The sequence below is a fragment of the Lontra canadensis genome, unplaced genomic scaffold (genome assembly GCF_010015895.1).
Source record: "Lontra canadensis isolate GAN:19392208 unplaced genomic scaffold, GSC_riverotter_1.0 scaffold55, whole genome shotgun sequence".
In the NCBI taxonomy this organism is placed as follows: domain Eukaryota; kingdom Metazoa; phylum Chordata; class Mammalia; order Carnivora; family Mustelidae; genus Lontra; species Lontra canadensis.
In genome coordinates this window covers 3,913,828-3,934,443 of record NW_022631049.1, presented here as the reverse complement: position 1 = coordinate 3,934,443, position 20,616 = coordinate 3,913,828, and the positions used below count along the sequence as shown (strand labels likewise).

At 40.3% G+C, this 20,616-nt stretch overlaps 1 protein-coding gene across 5 annotated transcripts; it reads right to left on the bottom strand.

The window, feature by feature from the left end:
* Positions 1–355: 355 nt before the first annotated feature.
* ZBTB25 (zinc finger and BTB domain containing 25) lies at positions 356–20,470 on the bottom strand. Of its 5 annotated transcripts, XM_032875216.1 has the most exons (4): positions 20,174–20,298; positions 19,221–19,369; positions 6,364–6,543; positions 356–3,513 (listed from the first exon to the last, which is right to left on the bottom strand). In XM_032875216.1, exons 3-4 carry the CDS (start codon positions 6,534–6,536, stop codon positions 2,379–2,381), a joined length of 1,308 nt encoding a protein of 435 aa, XP_032731107.1. In that variant the 5' UTR covers positions 6,537–6,543; positions 19,221–19,369; positions 20,174–20,298; the 3' UTR covers positions 356–2,378. The 5 variants fall into 5 exon arrangements, with proteins under 5 accessions (XP_032731107.1, XP_032731110.1, XP_032731108.1 ...); XM_032875219.1 differs by lacking the exons at positions 19,221–19,369; positions 20,174–20,298 and adding an exon at positions 20,448–20,470; XM_032875217.1 differs by lacking the exon at positions 19,221–19,369 and having other exon boundaries at positions 20,174–20,285.
* Between the last annotated feature and the right edge of the window lie 146 nt (positions 20,471–20,616).

Here is a 20,616-nt window from a genome sequence, read left to right as displayed (position 1 = left end):
AGACTATTATGAAGACTAAGGAAAGGGGCACCTGGGTGGCTCAGTCGGTTAAGCATTTGCTTTCTGCTCAGGTCATGATCCCAGGGTCCTGGGATGGAACCCCACGTCGGGCTCTCTGCTCAGCATGGAGTTTGATAGTCCCTCTTCCTCTGACCCTCCCTCCACTCATGCTCCCTCTCTCTCTCTCTCTAAAAAATAAAATCTTAAAAAAAAAAAAAAGGCTAAAGAAAGAACATTTGCTTTGAATTTCTAATATCAAAAGGAACTATATGAATGAGAATAAAAATACAGTTAACCATTATGTTCTTAACACCCAACACATGGAGATATATTTCAGCTTTGAATGAATGTTGTCTGCCATGGCTAATCAGCCATAGCAAAACTCTTAGAATTTCTCTAGACCCTGCCCTACACTGCTGCTCTATTCCTCAACTCATACATACCCTAAATCCACCCTTTAGCTACACATTTCTTGTGTTAAGGACCAACGACTGGGCAAGAAGGTAAGAACAGAGAAGAAAGAAATCAGAAAAATTGTTTTCCTGAGAAAAGTAAAATTTTACTTGAAGGCGGCTAGGGAATATATAGTCTAAAATACATGAAATCAATGTTAATATTTGTGTTCATCTTATGAGACGGAATCATTGAGGGAAGTGTAAATTTGAATAAATTGCTTGAATGACTAAAGATTAAATGAAGTTCTGACCCCAAGGAGCAACACATTTGTTTTTAACCACTCCCAGTATAACTGATCCTGTGTCAGCAGCAACACATCTCAGTCTTGACCCCAGGAAGCCTTAGTCGTTTGTCTGAGGCAGAAACTCAACTACCTTAAACAATGCCCACTGGTTTCTTCATTCAGCTTTCAAGAAAAACTTATCATTTCATAACTGACCTAAGAACCTTACTGTTTACCCACAGAAAATCTTTGTGCCCTTTGAATGAGCTAGCTTAGTCTTTGAGCTCCCTTCTGACTAAACCCTGACACTGTCAGGAGATGTCCTCAGAAGGATACCATCATAAAGGAGCTCAGAGTTTCTGCATATACTTAATTTCTAAGCTTCACAAACCAGATCTATTAACATATCTATGAGGCTTTGAACGGGGCAGCATACCCAAAAGATGAGGCTGTTTCAAAGCTTCTCTCTTTTGTTATTCTGGATTATCTAATCTTTTAAATTTAAATGTTTCAGAAAGAGTTTAGATCTATCCTTTGTGGAAAAGTTTGACCAGCTACTCCCAGCCACAGAAAGCAGGAGAATCTATCATTTAGTCCATCAGTTTTAATTTTTCCGAGGTTATAGCTTTTTAGGTTTCACTGCTATAAAAGGGACCTAAGTTTATTCACAAAGGAAAAGCTATCATGGATTTCAGACATAGTTCTAGGACACTGACTGTATCCACTGCTAGTTTTATGGATTAGGAAAAAATGAAAACTGTGTCATTGAAAAAACAACTTTTTCAAGTGATACCTAGAAAATTAACATCAACTCGGGCAGCCGAGAAAATCCTCGGACATTGAGAGTAGAAAGGTAATTTATATTTTATCATTTTCCTCTTTAACACTGATGTAAATCTCTGGTCATAAAAAAAAAATCTCAAATTATTCTTACGGTCTATAAGAATGCTCTAGATTACGGTAACAACACTGGGTGTTAGTGTAGATCTATCTGAATCTGTCTCTACATTTATCTATCTAGGTATCTTCCTATTTCTCTCTGTAGGACTTTATTTTAATGTCTGAGTCCTCTGCCTTCCTCTCTTTTCACTAGAATATTTTTTATTAAAAATGAGGTATGTTCAATGTAAAAAAAATTTAAAAAGCCATGTAAGATGCTGCAGAGCTAATAAGTAAAAAGTGATTTTAAAGCTACTTTTGATTTATTATAGCTATGCCTTAAAACAAAATCTGTATACATTATAACATACAGTTGTGCATTAAAATAACGTTAACTTCCTATATGGCCAAAAATATTTTTAAATAGTCTTCATAGTGGCGTATTCATGTGAAAAATTAGCCAAAACTGATAGTCTAGAATATTCTTTAAAAAATATTTCATTTACTTCATTTTCAACTCGGTTTTACTGATTCTACAACCTAAAAATTCTATAAATATTAACTCTAAAGTTCCATAGTTCCTACATTGACTTCTGATTTCTGAACTGTGATTTATGATTGTTCATAACTCTACTTGAAGGTTACCTTTTAATAGCCATATGTATCTTACAATAAGAAGACCTAATATATACAACCTTAAAACTGGATCAATGGTAAGGAAAAAAGTTAAAAGAAGTTGAGGAGGAAAATAATTTATGAATAAAAATGCATGTGAATTTTCTTTTTCAGAATGGATATAAAAGTCGTGAAGGAGAAACTGCTACTCCACAAGGATAGTGTCCACATTTTCTTGTGGGAGCTCTGACTCTAAGGCACAAGATGAATCTAACTGTTCTTGTGACAAGCGAGAACTTTTCAGGGGGACATCAGACCAGCTGTCACAATATGGCTGAAACCTCTGGGCCAACGCATTGCCAAACCTTTGGCATCGGTTATATCTGTACGATTTACCTTTGTGCGTATACATGTGTTCTAGCAATTGGCTTTTTCGGAGAAATTTATGACCACAAATGGAACAGCTGATTTTTCTTTTCCTTGAAAAAGAAAAATTACAGTTTAATTCTACTGGCTCTGTGTCTTTGGAGATCAAAGACACTTGACTGATCTGCAGGGGCTCTGTGGCCCCCTGGTTTGAGTGGTCAGGCTCCTGCTCATTCTCCTTGACAATGAAGGAGCTGAGCCTGCGGCATTCAAGAGCCTCACTATTTTCATTAAGTGGATGCACTTCACCAAGGTCATTGCTTTCCAGAATGGAAGCAGGGACACCAAACGGGAGGGATCCAGACACATGGGTATGGAGATGTTGCCTTAGGTTACCTCGGGAATCAAAACGTTCCCCACAGTAATGGCATAAGTGTACTTTGATACTGCTTTCGGTGAAAGTGGGACCTGTCCCCTCTGATGAGGGTGAGGCGTGGCTCTGGGAGATCACAGATTCTGGGTCACATCTCTCCTGCTTGATGGACACTGGGGGCTTCTGGTGCTCCTCCAAGGCCTGGGTGGCAGGATGGGCCCTCTGCTGCTCTGCAGTGCCATCATCCAGCCCAATAGCAAGAGAGAGCTGCAACTGGGGGTGGTCACCCTGGACAGCAGCTCTGTTGCCACCGTTGTTGGAAGGAGCTTCTTTGACCTCCAGTCCTGGTTTGACAGCTGTTTTTTGTGTCGTTGAGATCTGAATGCCATACAAATTTGAGGACTGCACAGTCTCTGGTGAGAACACTTGATTCATTTCTGTTGCAATGTGAGAAAGGTAGTCGGCGTGAAGAAATCGAATCCCTTCCTCCAAACGACCATGATCCACAATCTGTTTTGGCCCTTTCCCCGTGTACATAATGTGCAACAAATAGCTGAATATGTCGGGCTGGATGTCAGTTGGTTGTATTTTTATGCATTCACTGTTAAAAACAAAACAAAAAACAGACCCACACAAGATAAAATGACCAGCTGGCCTTTTAGTTAGCAGCATACAGTTGTAGGCTAATGCAATTTCTTCCTAAGAAGCTCAGACTTAGCAATCTGCCTTGATGAAATATAGCAACAGATAATTAAACATTCATAGCACACCAGCTTTATGGCCCAGCAACAAGTCTTCATGTATTCAACCTACTGGCTAAAGTTAAGAAACACACACAGATATTCTGATTAGTTCAACATTTAGTGACTCCTAAGTGGTATGCACTATAGTAGGTGCCAGGGAGGAGAAACCTGATGAAGAAAACAGAAACCTTCCTCTTAAGGAACCTAACAGTCTTTTGCATACACAACTGAAAGAACTGAAAACACGGACCCAACGGACACCTGGACACCAATGGTCATCACAGCATTATTCACATTAGCCAAACGGTGGAAACAACCCCAAGCATCCATCAATAGACGGATGGATAAGCGAATTGTGGCATATACAGACAGTGGCAAATTATTCAGCCAAAGAAAGGAATGACGTTCTGAATGATGTTACAGCATGGGTGAACCTGGAAAACGTTTGGTAAGTGAAATAAGCCAGACACAAAAGGACAAATTTTGTATGATGTCCCTTATAAAAATTATCTAGGATAGGCAAATTCAGAGAGACAGAAAGTAGGTTAGAGTTTACCAGGAGCTTGGGGTGAGGTGGGGAGATGGGGAGTTATTGCTTAATGGGTACAGAGTTGATGTTTAGGGTGATGCAAAGTTTTGGAAATGTAAGTGGTGATGGTTACACAACACTGTGAATGTACCTAATGCCAGTGAACTGTATGATTAAAATGGTTAAAATGGCAAATTTTATGTTGTCTATATTTTACTAAAATAAAAAATATTTAAAATGTTAAAAGAATCCATTAAAATTGGTAATATTTGGAACTTAAGTTACACTAACCTTATTTTGGCTTCCGAACTATAGTAATGTATCTACTCTTTAAATCACAACTGAATATAGGTACAACTGAAAAACTTCAAAATAACCCAAGCTCAATTTTTAAACATGAATCTACAATTCAGATAATAGAAATAACAGCATAACAAGAAATCAGGAAATACCCTGCAAAATTAGGATAAAGAGAACCTGAGGGGAGTGTTGGAGAAACAACGGTCCCAGTCAATGGACTTACTTTCCCTGAAGCAAATGTTCCTGTCTGCTTCAGAATGCACCGGGTGTCACATGCTGGCAAGCCATTTCTTTAGTCCCCATATCTCAGGATTCCCTCTCGGGTTTCACTCTTAGCTCTCACCCACCCACTTCCAGGGTCTATGGGAGGGGTTTTATATATCAGCACAGCGCTGTTATCTGAGGACTTTTAGTTGTTCAACAGAGATACCACATAGCCAGGCCTGACACCTTTGTATCTCTTGGATTTAGTTTAGCATGGTGCCTGGCACACGAACAGGTTTTTGGGAGCTGAACCAACTCCTAGCTCTTAGACAAGACTGAGGTGAAGGCACGGTTTCTAATCCAGTTTCTACATTGACACTACCCATAACATATCTCCCACTCCAACCTCCTCCCCACTTTGTGCCATGCATTCCAACCATTCTGGTCTACTCTGTTTCCTGAATGTACTAGCCCAGTTCATGTCTGCCTATGTTTTCATACACTTTTTCCCTCTGCCTGCAATGCTCCTTCTTGCATTCCTTTACAATATCTGAAAAAAATTCCTCCTGATCCTTCAAGATCCGGGGCTTCTGTAAAGCCTATTCCAACCTCCTCAAAATAGGGCTACTGACACTCCACTCTACCTTATACAACACTTCTATTATAGACGTATCACATTAATTATTGATAACGGTAGCTGACAGAGCAAAGCTCTGTTCTAAGCATTTTAATATTATTAATCCATTTAATCTCAACACCATTGGTTAAGTTTACATACTATGCCAGTGTTTGACAGAGAAGGAAACTGAGGCACAGGCAGATCAATTACATCGCGATTGTCTTCTTTACATGTATTCTCTATTGAACTATGAACTCCTTGAGGACAGTGAGCATCCTAGCCTGTTACTGGGGTCTAACATAGTGCTGACACGTAAGTACCCAACAAATATTTAAAAGGATGAAGGGAAATGAAAATGTGTAATTGAGGCTAGACTCCTCTAAGTTTTTCATGAAAGGTCTTTAAAAAAAAACAACAACAGAGAATTCTATCACCTTCAACCTACGAAGGATTAAAGCTATTCTTTAAGAGCTCAGAAGCTGAGTATGACATGACGTCCCTGCCCACTCCCTACATACCTGTCGTGCTGGGATAACCCACATTCAAAAAACCAAAACACTTTCTGAAAAAAGTATTTGAAACAAATGTCTTTTGAACTGTGATATGGAATATAAGGTGTGTAGAATTATGACATTACACCCTTGCTATGAAAGTATTATAGAAAAGATATCTATCTAATGAGTCAGAAAATAGATCCAAGCACAGATCTGCATTAGAGGATCACTTACTAGCTGTATAATCCTGGATGGGCCAATTCCTTGACCCAGGCTCAGTTTCCTTTTCTCTAAAATAGTATGGATAATAGTAGAATGTACATTAGGTAAATACTTAGTGCTTGTGTATGGGATAAGCCTTCAACAAATTTTAGCTATACTACTGTTTTCATTTTTACCTTCCACCATGGATCCTACATACTGAGATGAATTACTGGATGTGCAAAAAAATACGTATTTTTTCTTAAGGTGACCCCATAATAAAGAGTCCCCCAAATGATGTTATAATAAGGCTTAGCTATATCACATTAAAAACTTCAGATTTACAAAACCATGTCCTTACCTTGTTTGGTGAATAAATATCATCTTGAAATAGTTAGAAAAAGCAGCAAGCACTGCTCTGTGGGCTTTGAAGTAAACATCTCCAATGGCAACTGTGCAATCACACAGAAAACCAAATTCTCGCTGCATGTTCAGCTGCTGCAGAAGGACAAGGCTATGGCTAGCCGTGTCCATTGTGGCTCTGAGAAAAAGGACAATTTTTTTTTTTTAAACAAAATTAGCTACAGTTCACACAAACCTACAGAGTACAAAGAGACCTAAATTTAAATGAGATTATTCAATAGTTTTTAATACTGTTAATTTCACCCCAAACCTAGCTAACATTAAACCCCCCATTATAAAAATATCAATTCTGCTAAAACTGTAACATATGGTCTTTTTCATCTGGTAAGAAGATAGTTTGGTATGAGTGACACAGAAGCAAAAGGAAGGCCTGTCCATTTTTTTTTTTTTTTAATCAATGTGACCACGTTTCTAGCCCTGTTTCCTCACGAGAAAATGGGAATGAGATATGGACCCCTTCCTCAGAGCTGTATGAGTGAAGTTATGTGAAAAGCACCTTGTAATGGAAACTGCTACTCAAATGTTAGCAATAACTGTTCATATCAGACCACTGCCCTGGCTGGCCTAGAGCAGTCATTGCTCCGTAGGGATCCTCTGTGTGCTCGGGGGACATTGGCCTCCTAACTATCTTATAATATGTTTGGGAAACATATCAGTCACAATATATCCAGGAGCCCTTAAAAAAGATTATCAAGCCACATCCCCTGATTTACATATGAGGCCCGGGGACCCAATGGAAAGAGCCTAAACCCTGATATTAAGTGGATTCAGACACATACAAGCATGGAGGCTCCTGAAGGAACAATAGAGAGTGGGACCACTGGTCTTGAGAAAAATCACATATGAGGAAAAACATGCAGAAGAATTCTGGCAGAGAAGTCTAGTGTGAGCAGCAAGGGCAATCAAGAGTGCAAAGAATTCCGGGCAGATGGGAGGCTCTGCTTCAACCCCAACTGTGCGGACAGCCCCGGTGCCTTAAGGAGAAGGCAGCTGTGGTATATAGGGCATCACTGGCCAGCTGGGAGATCCTTCTCTAAAAGAGCAGCTTCTGAAAAAAGAGAATGAAGTTTTCTCACTAGCCAGAGACCAAAGTCTAAAGAGGTCAGTGATGAGACTGTGGGGTTGCCTGTCTGGAGATTGGCCACAGCTTGGGCAGCAGACAGCTGAGTGATCAATACAATAAAACCAGCTAACACTTATAGTGCCTCCTGTGTATCAGGCACTTTTCACTCATTTAGTTCTCAATATGACTATACAAGAAAGGGATAGTCAATGCATTTACATATGAAGAAACTGAATCAGTACAAAGAACTAATTTACTCAAGTCACACTGCCAGTAAGTGGCAGAGCAGGGGATTCAAACCTGGACACTGGGCTCCAGAACCCAAATGTCCTCCCTTTCCACCTTCCAGAGAGAACATGATCCACAAACTGGAGATGCCTAGGGAATGGTCAGGTTCTACATCAAGATACCTCAGGAAGCCGCAAGAATGTCTGGAAAGAGGAATTAGGGAGAAACCCAGATTTCCTGCTGCTTAATTTGCTTACACAAATCTAATACATAAACACATACTTATTAATGAATAAAGTCTAGGCTATAATTGGTAAACAAAAAAGTAATTATTATTGATATAAGGCTAAATCTATTTTTATTAAAACTATATATTCAATGTACTGATATGAAATACCAAGATATCAAGATATCAAGATGTATCAAGATATATTAAGTAAAAAATGCAAAGCATAAAATCGTACAGAGAAGACTACTATTTATGCAAAAGAGGGTACAGTGGTTATTTTATTTTTAAAAGATTTTATTTATTTATTTATTTGACAGAAAGAGAGACAGCAGAAGAGGGAACACAAGCAGGGGGAGTGGGAGAGGGAGAAGCAGACTTCCCATCAAGCAGGGAGCCTGATGTGGGGCTGGATCCCAGGACCCTGGGATCACAACCGGAACTAAAGGCAGATGCCCAACAACTAAGATACCCAGGTGCCCCTGGAGTGGTTATTTTAAAGGTGGCAGAGAAATTTATACAGAAATATAGTCTTGTTTATGTACACATCTTTGGAAAGGTTCAAAGAAACGAGTAAAATGTTTACTTCTGGGAGGGAAACAAGGGAGCAGGGTGGGGGAATTGTACTGTTTAAATTTAAATCTTTTTTTTTTTTTCTTTTTGAGAGAGAGAAAGAGCACAAGTGAGCTGGGGGTGGGGAGCAGGAAAGGGAGTGGATCTTAAGCAGACTCCATGCTGAGCGTGGAACCTGATGTAGGGCTCCATCTCACAACCCTGAGATCATGACCTGAGCTGAAATCAGGAGTCAGACACTTAACCAACTGAGCCACCCAGGCACCCCAAACTTAAATATTTTTACTCAAGTTTAACATCACAAGTACATCCCAACATGTATTCCTTTTCCCCTCATTTTTAAAAATTATGAGTTATTTCAGATAGACAAATAGGTACAGAGCCAAGGAGACAAACACAGCCAGCCAGCCATCTCTCCCTCATTTTAATTACCCATTACCTTGCCTCCAAAGGTAATCACCATCCAGACTTTGGGGTTTATGACTGTCTTGTAACATCATCATGTTCTTACTGCATCTGTATGTATCCCTTAAGGAGGTATGGTATTATTTTGCATGTTTTAAAATTTTATATAAATAATACTTTAGAAATCCTGAAACTTGCTTTTAATTCTATTCATATATTACTTTTTAAAATTCTACTTACTCAAACATTAATCTTCTCCCAAACCTCCCCAATTAAAAAATAAATAAAAACAAAACCCTTGGGGTGCCTGGGTGGCTCAGTGGGTTAAAGCCTCTGCCTTAGGCTCAGGTCATGATCCCAGGGTCCTGGGATCTAGCCCCACCTCAGGCTCTCTGCTCAGCAGGGAGCCTGCTTCCTCCTCTCTGCCTGCCTCTCTGCCTACTTGTGATCTCTGTCTGTCGAATAAATAAATAAAATCTTAAAAAAAAACCAAAAACCAAAAAACAAAACAAAACAAAAAAAAAAACAAAACCAAACCCTTACTCCTTACCATCTCATTATAAAGGCTTTAAGCAATGATGAAATAAGAGTGAACAAAATATCAGAATCTACAGAGACCTGAACATAAACGAAACTCCAAATTTTAAGTATTGTTCCAAAAGGCCATTTAACTAAAAGTCACTGTTTATTTCTATTTGCTGCATTACCTGGATTCTAAAACACCACCAATTTATTATAGAGAGATTTAAAAAACAAAATAAAACTGTATGCTAGAGATTTCACCATGTGAAAAACATGTGTCTTAGATTCAATGAAATGGTTCAAACTGAAGTAGTTTAAACCAGCCTTACGAACTATTTAAGAAAAAAAAAAAAACCCTCAGATCATAAACATTTTCACCAGATCTATCTATACACATACACACGCTTTATATATATATATATATATATACACATATATATGTATATATATGTATATATATATATATATATATATGTGCATTAGTATAATGAACTATTGAACCACATAGAAATGAGACAGGGCACACTAAAAAGCCACATATACAAAAATCTTGTGGTTAATGGTCTATGAGTAACAGTTAAATTCTTCACTTACTGAACACATTTTTTGAAGAGAAATTTAATAAAGAAAAATTATTTGAAAGCATGCATTATACAAAGCATAGGGACAGAAGAAAAATACATACATGCTGCAACTAAGAAGACTGAAGGCTAATATGCACCCCAATGTTTATAGCAGCAATGTCCGCAATTACCAAAACACAGGAAGAGAATAAAATCTTGCTATTTGCAATGATGTGGTTGGAGCTAGAGAGTATTATGCTAAGCGAAATAAGTCAATCAGAGAAAGACAAATACCATATGATCTCACTCATATGTGGAATTTAAGAAACAAAATGATGGACACAGCGGAAGGGAAGGAAAAATAAAATAAGAGGGAAATAGAGACGGAGGCAAACCAAGAGAGGTTCTTAACTATGGGGGAAAAACAGGGTTGCTGAGGGTGGGTGGGGTAACAGGGTGATGGGCATTAAGGAGGGTATTTGAAGTAATGAGCACTGGGCGTTATATGCAACTGATGACACACTGAATTCTACGTCTGCAACTAATAATACAGTACATGTTAATTAAATTGAATTTAAATTAAAAATTTTTTAAAAGAAGATTGCAGGCTAATAGGGGAGACAAAACATAAAACACGGTAATTATGATAAAAAGTAAAAGTGATAAATGTCATAAGAGCAGTTCAGAGAACATGCTGTCAGGGGGAGATCAGTATCAGGCAACCCAGTGAAAAATAAGCCATTTGAACTGGATTTAGATGAAGAGGCAGAAGGTGAACATAGCTTTCCAGGCAGGAAAAAAGAGAACGAATAAAATTACAGGGAGGAGTGTGAATATATAGGTCACTGAAGAATTCAGTTTGGCACAGAAAAAACAAAAGTGAGTGAGTAACAAGAGATGTGGTCAGCTCACACAAGGTACCGAATGTAAAACTGAAAGGTACTCCAGTTGTGTTTGTAATGAATGGTGTGAAGACGTTTTTGCAGGAGGGAGAAGAGCATAGTAGTTACAGCTTGGGCTCTGGAATTAAACAGCTTGGAATAAAATTCCAATTCTGTCATTTAGCTGTATGATCTCGAGAAGATGCTTAATTCTCTGGTCCTTGGTTTTACTTACAAAATATGGATAATTACAGTATCTACTTCACAGGCTGTTACTTGGATTTAATAAGAAAATGCATATAAACACATAGAAATAGTGAGGCAGGCCCACAATAAGTGTTCAGTAAATACCAATTATCACCATCACCATCATCATCATCATCATCATCATCATGCCTGTGACTCAGCGTTACTCTAGTAGCAAGACACAGAAAAAGATTAGCAAGGGAAAGGTATGGAGAAATAAAGACCAGCAGGAAGTCCACTGCAATATCCAAGGGACAGTAGTGGAAATGAAGGAATATAAGAGATATACCAGACATACAACTGACATGGTTTGGCAGCCAGACTGGATGTGGTCAGCCACAGAGAAGATAAAGTCCAAGTCAAGTCTCAGAATTCCAGCTTGGGTTACTGGAAGAATTCATTCATCCCTTCAGGTCCTATTCGCAGAGTAACTGTCATGTGGTAGGTATCCATGTAACGGCAATGTTCCAGAATGCCAGCAAAGAGGCATAGAAACTGGCTTCATAAAAGAAAAAATTCATTTTGGACACAGTGAGTTCAAGGTGTTCACGCCAGTGCATCTGAGTAGAAATATTTAGTGATCAATGGAGACACTATGCAGGAAAGGGCTAGACAGGGAGAGGAGGTCCTCTGTAATTACATAGCTGAAGCCACCAGGAGTGGATGGGACTATTGAGTGAAATAAGAGGGGGGGAAAAAAGCTACAAATGAACCATTAAACAACACAGAAAAGACATAAGAGTAATAAGGAAACTTATCAACATTGAGTGGGGGATGCAATGGGGGGAGGTAAAGGAAAGGCAAGAACCTGGGTGGGGAGTGGTCCACCTCTGGTGGAAAGTACTGCAGAGAAACATGGGGATGAGGCCTATTATAAACACCCCAAGCGTGGTGACTAAGAGATTTCTGGTGACCTCTGACAATAGTCTGGGAAAACATCAAGAGCAAAATATCTCACTGCAAGGGAATGTTAGACGGCAGAGGCCATAAAGGGCAGGTACAGATAGGATAGGACGCTGATGATAGGGAGCTTCCGCTCAGAGAAGACTTCCAGGCTGAAGCGGGGTGGCATCTCCAGAAGCCAGAAGGAACACAAGCACAGTGTAGCAGTCAGCCATAGAGAAGAGAGAGATTTATTTCTGACCGTGGCAAGGAGACAGCTGAGGTGAGGAGAGAATGGGAGAGTACTCTGTCCATGGCTTTGATTCATACATTATGAAGGCGGTCCACATGCTGAGGGAAGAGCTGAGTTTAGACCTTGAAAGAAACCTAGAGTAAAAATCCCTGCTGCTAATGTATAGTGATGAAGTTAAAGGATTTTATTTATTTGAGAGAGAGAGAGCACAAGCAGGGGAGCGATAGGCAGAAGGAGAAGCAGACTCCCCACAGAGCAGGGAGCCTGATACAGGACTCGATCCCAGGACTCCGGGATCATGACCTGAGCCGAAGGCAGAAGCTTAACTGACTGAGCCACCCAGCTGGCTCCCTCTAGGCATCCCTACAGTGATGAAGTTTATATAGAACTTTCACATCAAATAATTTTTCTGTTTCAGGGGTGCCTGAGCAGCTCAGTCAGTTCAGTGTCTGGCTCTTTGTTTCTGTTCAGATTGTGATCTCGGGGTCACAGGATCAAGCCGCATGTGGGGCTCCACACTCCTTGCAGAGTCTGCTTGGGATTCTCTCTCTAAAATAGATAGATGAAATCTTTAAAAAAAAATTAAGGCATAAAGGGATTAAAATATTTTTTTTCAGGTGAGATACTTTCCATTAAGCTGTAAGTTCACTGTCATTTTTGTTAAAATCATTCAGTGAATTTTTAATTTCACTTATATTTCTAGTCTAAAATTTTTATCTCATTCCTTTTTAGTGTCTATTTCTCTGCTGAGATTTCCTATTTGTTGACACATTACCACTTTATTTTGCTTTACATTCTTAAGCAGAGTTGTAATAGCTGCTCTACATCTCTGCCAAACCCAACCTCTGGGTCATTTTGGAGTTAATTTCCATTAATTAGGGTGATAGTTTCCTGTTTCATTTTGGACAATATCCTAGACATTGTGATTACTGTGGTAAAGACTCTAGTTTCTGTGATATTCTCCCAAAAAGTACTGATGGTTTTGCTTTGTTGTTACAATTAACTTGGCTAGACTTAAACTTCAAACCCTGCCTCTCTTTTGGTTTAGTTTTTTACTTGTTGGTGTGCTGTATGAAAGCTCAACATATGTATAAGTTTAGGGGTTGGCAAGAGATTCAATATGTGGGGTTCCCCCAGCATCCTTTCTAGGATTTTCCTTTTCTTTCCAGCTGTGTGGTCACTCTGAACTCTGTCCTCTTTTCTTCAAGCAAGTAAGATTACGGATTATTAACCTAAGTTTGGCCAGCTCCTCCTATCACCAACTGGAGACTTCTCTCAGGAAAAAGCCATAAAAATCATCCACTGCTCTTCCATTCTTCCAAGCATAGACTTCATTCCAGTTTCTGCCTGATTTCTGTCACTTTCAACCGCCATCCGGTGGTTTCTAAAGCTTTTTTTCAAGTTTATAGAGTTGACCCTTGAACCACATCAGTTTGAACAGCATGGGACCGCTTATAAGCAGATTTTTTTTGGATAAACACAGTACAGTACTATACACGTATTTTCTCTTCCTTATGATTTCCTTTCCCTGTCTTTTTTTTTTTTTTAAGTAAGCTCTAGGCGCAACATGGGGCTTGAACTCACCACCCAGAGATCAAGAGCCACACGCTCTACAGAGCCAGGCAGGTGCCCCTTATGATTTTCTTAATAACATTTTCTTTTTTCTAGCTTATTTTAAGAATACAGTATATAAAGCATGTAACATATGAATTACATTAATTGACTGTTTATGCTATCAGTAAGGCTTCCAGTCAATAGTAGGCTGTTAGTAGTTAAGCTTGGGAGGCTGGGGGTGGGCGTCAAGTTAAATGCAGATATTTGACTGTGCAGGGAGGTTGGTGGCCCTAAGCCCCACGCTGTTCAAGGGTCAAATGTAGTTTCTAGTTCAGAACTGTCCCGATAGGAACTACTCAGCCATTATTATTACCCTTCACCACTTCTAAGAAGTTCTGGCCTCAAGATCCACTTACACTCTTAAGAGCAGCATTAGGGACTGCAAAGAGCTGTTGCTTATGTGGGTTGTATTTATCAGTATTTACCATATAAAAAGTGAGACATTTAAAAATGTTTAATTCATTTTAAATAATAATAAACCCATTATATTTTAACATTTTTTTTCTAAAAAATAACCACATATATTTTGTAAGTGGGAAGAGTAGCACTGTTTTATATTTTACAGTACTCTTTCATACCACGCTTTAAAAAATACAGCTGGGTTCTTTATTTCTGTGTTCAATCTGTTGCCACAAGTTGTTTTAATTCAAGTATATTTAGAGATTTTGGCCTTTCAAAAGCAAGACCCTTGTAGATCCTGAAAAGGTTTCAGGAACCTCTGGGGGGTCCTTGATCCACACTTTGAGAATCTCTGCCCTATGCTATCTTTTTTTAAATCCTATGAGGTAATAGAGCAGATATGATATTAGTTCCATTTTATGGTTGAGGAACCAAAGGCTCAGAGAAGGTGGGAGAGGTACGCAAAGTCAGACAACTAGCCATAATGGTGCTGGTAGTATTTTGAGTCTGACTTTTAACTCATCCCCTTTCTTCAAAATCCCCATCTGTAACTTTTAACATACATACCGATGGCAGATTTTGCAAATATATTGAAGCGAATAAAGGGAAATTTTTTCCAAGTTTATAAAATGAAACAAATTCAGATATGCTTAAAAGGAAAAAAAAAAAAAACCCACAACTTAGATACATAACAGGTTCACTCAAACTTCTTTGTATAACAACAGACCTTTGATGTTTTAAGGCAACACAATCAGATTTTATCTGTCAATAGAGCCAATCCATCGCAAAGTTATTAAAAACATTTTCTAATACAACCTTCTTGGCAAATTTATTAGCTAGGTTTTTCATGTAGCCTTTGTTCATCATTTCTTTGACCGTATTATTTTCTCTGGTATGTGGAACAGCTAAAGCTTCCTATGCATACAGAAAGATCTCAGAAGTTTTATTTAAGAATTTTGGGTGGAGGGGCACGTGGGTACCTAGACTGGTTAAACATCTGCCTTAGGCTCAGGTCATGATCCTGGGGTCTTGGGATGGAACTCCACTGTCAGGGCTCCCTGCTCACCGGGGAGCCTGATTCTCCCTCTCCCCACTGCTCATGCTCTCACTCTCTCAAATAAATAAATAAAATCTTAAAAGAAAAGAATTTTGGGTGGAAATTTTAAGATGTGAGAGGAGATGCAAAAAATAATTTATCATTTTATTATAGATACGAAAGCCAAAATGAAAGAGTGCTTCATCTGAAAATGCTGTATCTATTATCAAAGTGATATTTATACTATAATAATAGAATTCATATTAATATTTAAGAGAGACTACAAAACCTTGTTTACTAACTAAATTGCAGTAACTCTGGATTAGCTCAAACTAAGTAAACTACAACAGCTTTATACCAGTATCCATTTTTGTTTAATTCAAAGTTAACTTGAAATTTAACATCTCTTGATTTTTACTTATTAAAAAAAATCTTTTGTATTAGTTAGACTGGACTCTCAGACCTATGGAAGCCAGACCATGCCCTGGAATACATAGCTTTTCATTCTCTCAGGCTGTAGAATCTTTAATAAAAATGGGACAAGAGGACTAAGACAACTGTTCCTGTAGAAAATAAATAGTCTTAGATATTTTCTCTGTGGTTCCAACCACTGTGACTTTATTATTAAATTATCATTAAGAGAAGGAGACAGAAAAGTTGGCAGAGGAATATGTGCACCTTTTTTGAGATACTTACTCATGGCTATAAATACAAAGGTAAAAGAAATATTCAAAGTGCCACATGATAACAGACTTTATACAATGATTTTAACTTTTTAATCATACTTTCACAGGATTATGGAGGTATAACATTTTATAACCTAGAGAAAGAATGTTTGCAGAGATCATTTTATCATGGAATAGTAGCTCTTATCACTGACTGTATTGTAAAACTTTCAATGCAGACTGATGCCTGTGTCCTACCCTAGACCAAGCTAAACAGAATTGCTGAGAGTGAGTCTCACATCCTTTTTTATTTTTATTTTTAAATTTTTTTCAAAGATTTGTTTATTTGACAGACAGAGATCACAAGTAGACAGAGAGGCAGGCAGAGAGAGAGAGGGAGAAGCAGGCTCCCCACTAAGCAGAGAGCCCAACGCGGGGCTCAATCCCTGGACCCCGAGATCACGACCCGAGCTGAAGGCAGAGGCTTAACCCACTGAGCCACCCAGGCACCCCTCACATCCTTTTTTAAAAAGGATGGTGGTTCTAATATGACGCCTCAGTTAGGAACCATTGTGTTAGAAGGAAACCAAGGAAAATAAAGAGAATATTTCACACTGTAGAATTACAGAGAAAAAGAAGCAATTTTACAAGCTATGCTCAAAATGTGGGAATTGTACCAATTACATTAAATGAACAAAAATCAACAATTGTAATTCTAATTGTAAATTTAAACAAAAAATTAGCCAGATTCTGAGAAACAAAAGTGCTCTCAAACTAGTTAATTGGACACTGGGGGCAGAAGAGGAACATACCATTTTCAGACTTCTCCTAAAAAAGTATTAAGGAAAAAAAGGTATTTACTCTCATACACCAATATGCCTATTTTCATAACATCTGAAGATGATATGGAAATCTCAAATCTGAGAATATTGAGATAAAATGTGCAGTAATTCTAAGCATCTGCTTACGAAAATCACTGAAAATATTAGAGAAGAGGGTAAGAAGCAGACGTGGTAGATGACACAGGAAGAGCAGTTATGCTCTAGAAACCTTTAACGGAACAGGGAAACGTTAGTTTGGGGCCTGCCTGTTGCCAGACAAAGCCAGCCTACTACATCTCTAACCATCTAACCAACATGTGGGATGCCTGATAAAGCCACAGCACCAGGCAAACAAGGGTGCCAACACCGGTGAGCGCAAATTGCTAGTGAACCTTAAAAAAATCAGAACCCTGTGAAGGAAAATAAATGATTCTTCTTAAAAAAAAAAAAAAAAAGTAATGACTGCATTTCTGAAAGAAAAAAATAAGGTACTCAAAGGACAGTGGGAAGCTGGATAACGACAATGTGAGTACAGACCTAGAATACAGTACAAACAAGACTAATTTTAACTTCTGAATATAGGTGAACCAATACTTCCTTTGCCACGGAATGGTCCACAAACACGTTATCCAGATGGCTTAATGAAGCCCTTTGCTTAAAGTGCCTCAAGTTTTTCACAAGGAACAAAAAGTCATCGTATGATTGATATGTACAGGGAAGGAATAATTTAGAGAATTTTCAGAAACAACTTACAATAATATAAACACTTTTTCTTCAGTTAAGATGAAAAAAAAGAAAAAAATTCCTGCAAACAAAGGGAAAGCAGATGTGTGAATAAATTCAATTACTAATCCTGAAACTGATGTTTGTTTCAAATACTTTCCTTTTCCTCTATTCTCCCTAAGCACCTTCAAGTAGTAATACCTTTCCTATCCTAGAGGGAGTAACACTGTTCTAGTTCAAATAGTTACGATTATAATGAGTAAATACTACATGCAAGGCCTTGTGCTAAGTGCTCTATGTACATTCTTTTAGTCCTCACCTTGGCTATGTGTTATTTTTATATCTACTTTACAGATGGCATGGGCTTAGAACACACAACTAGGAGAGAGTATAAAGTGTCGATCAAAAGTTAGGTCTAACTCCATAACCTGTGCTGTAACTATAAATTATAGTATTTTTCTTAGCATTTTTCTCTCAAAAGATGGAAGTTCCCATGCAATTTGGAATAAATAAGCAGAAAGGGGGCACAGGAAGTGGTGTAGAAGTACTTTATAACTTATCAAGATAAGAGCACCTGCACTGTTTTTTTTAAGACAAGGAAAAAACCCTGCAACAATATAAATCCCCCCAACTCTGTTTTGGGCTTTTATTACAAAAAAGGACAAGTTTTTCTTTAACAAGATGGTCAAGCACCACCTACGGGCCATAGTAAATAAATCACTTTGGTTCAGTGGTGGGGAGGGCATTATGCAACACTTCCCAGCATTGCCCTTGCCAGGATATTTTACAGCCAAGACTCTTGGGCCCCTCCTCCCCAGCTAGACAGCCTGGCTCCTGAGCATTCCCCTCAGGAGATAGGGTGGAAGCACACAGCTCCATTTTCTAAGGCAAAGAGGGCCGCTGAAAGTCCTGCTCAGCCTCTCTGGGCAACCACAGGCGCCAATAAATCAGCCACAGGCGATTCTCTCATCCCTTTCCCGGCTTGAAGTGGTAGCAAGATAAAATGCAAAAGAGCACTGACTGGACTTGGGAGATAAATGATCTAGCCTTGAATTCCACTGCAAATGACAGCATCGCAGAAGCCAGGTAAATCTCTGTTTCCTTGTTTGTAACATAGAGACAATACCACCTCCCTTTTTGTCAAGTACTCAGAATTCATCTATGAAAGTGGCTAGCCACTGCAGGTGCTCAATAAACGGCCAACAACTGGAGCTGAATCCATCTCCATTACCTCCAAATAAGACATTCAGAGAAGGGCTGGGCAAAAAGGTAGAGCAAGTCATTTGAGGCCCCTCCCTGCTTTGTTACTGACCATCCCTTCCAGGTTCCACTCTTTCCTGATAACCTCCCAGCCATCAGAACTAATCTATTCCAAGTGCTATCCCCATATACTGCACCCTCTTAAGGAACTGATTCCTGATACTGGATAGTTTACTCTTAATCAAAACATACCTAGATTGCTCAAGGAATTTTGATGCCTTAACCTAAGGAAGTAACCAGTGCTGCAAATGTTGGTTATTCTTACAGAGAATAGGGCTGAATTTTGGAGAAGATGGGCTTTGAGCCCCCAAATACATCATAGGCAATCTATTCCACCTAAAGATAATGCCAACCCCATTACTTAAAATACCAGAGCCAACACACAACGGCCAAGCCTTGTTTCTCAATAATCTGAATCAAGCCAAGTATAATCACCTCTGGCAGACTGTCTCTACAGTGAGTGGGTTAAACTGGCACTGCGCTCCTGGTGTGGTAACCAAGGCCCCGAGCCCTGGAGTCCAGTTACTCAAAAGGTGTGTAGGGCTTCAGTCAAGCTACACGTTCGTTAGGCCTGGTGTCTTCATCTGTAAAACAGAGGGATGAACTGGATTTCCTGTAAGGCCCCTTTCAGCTTTAAAATCTGTCATCCCAAAGTGTACTTTACACACTTGACAAAATCCTGCGCGAATCAACAGTTTTGTCAAAAAAACCCTTGAGTCTCAAGAGATTGAATGCGAAATGTAATTTCCGGGGGGGAAATGGGCGTTACTGAATGAAACACGGTAGCTGCTGTCAAATTCCAAGTACAGCGCTAAGTGCTAAGTAGCTTCGTTTCTCCAAATAACGAGTGCTAGGGAAGCAGTGAACGATCCGGCAAACTTTAAAAAGAAAAACTGGATTTACTCAGAATGAGATTAACATAATCTGAAAAAAAAAAAAAAAAAGGAAAGAAATGAATTATGGAGGAGGAGGAACTTCCTGCCCTAGAAACGGGGTAATCACAAACGGGGGTGGGGAAGGGAGAGGACAGTGGCCGCAGCGTCTCTCAGCTTGCACCAGGAGACCCGCCCACTTGCAAGAAGGGTTCGCGCGGCCGCCCGGGGAACGCCGCGGGCCCGTCGGGGGTTCCCGCGCGGGGTCAGGCCCCCTTAGCCGCCTTCTGCGGGCAGCGAGAGGCGGCTCTGGGCATTCTCCGCCCAGTGCTCACTCGCGGTTGCCATTTTCCTCCTGCGCCCTGATTGACATGTCAAACGGACCAAAACACCCCTCTCCCCAGCTACTTGCATCTGTCCCGCGACCGGCGCAGCTGCAGGCCGCCGCCCGGGGCGGCTCGCGGCGGGAGGGACTGAGCCCGGAGCAGCCCACAGGGGCCGGGCCGCGTCGCTTACCCAGACGCCGCCGCGGCGGCCAGCCGGCTCCTCCGTGCGGGAGGGGCGGCTCCCGCGCCGCGCACGTCACGCGGCGGCGCCGGCTCACGCACCCTGCGGCCCGCTCTCGCGCGGCTTCCCGCGCCGGCCGCCCCGCGATGGCCCACGTGACCGCGCGCCTGGTAGCCGGGGAACGAGGGGCGCGGGGGTTGAAGTGTGCGTGCGTGCGTGCGTACGTGCGCGCCCTCCCGCCTACTCTAGTGGCCAGGCGGGGGTCGGCCCGCGCTCTGGGTACCTCCGCCACGGTCCTCAGTCGTGACTCTGTAGGCGGAAGCGTGGAGACGAGCTTGAGCGTCACAGGCTCCCCACACACAACCGCGTGACCCGGGGACTTTCCCCAGGGCGTGCAAAAGCACAGCAGTGCCTCACTTCGGGGGTGGGGGTGGGGGTGGGGAAGGATGCGC

Excerpts from the sequence above, each read along its gene's own strand:
- ZBTB25 (XM_032875219.1), bottom strand. The coding sequence starts at position 6,536 with ATGGACACGGCTAGCCATAGCCTTGTCCTTCTGCAGCAGCTGAACATG. Across the intron at positions 3,514-6,363 it reads ATATTTATTCACCAAACAAG|TGAATGCATAAAAATACAAC; the intron begins GTAAGGACATGG and ends TGTTTTTAACAG.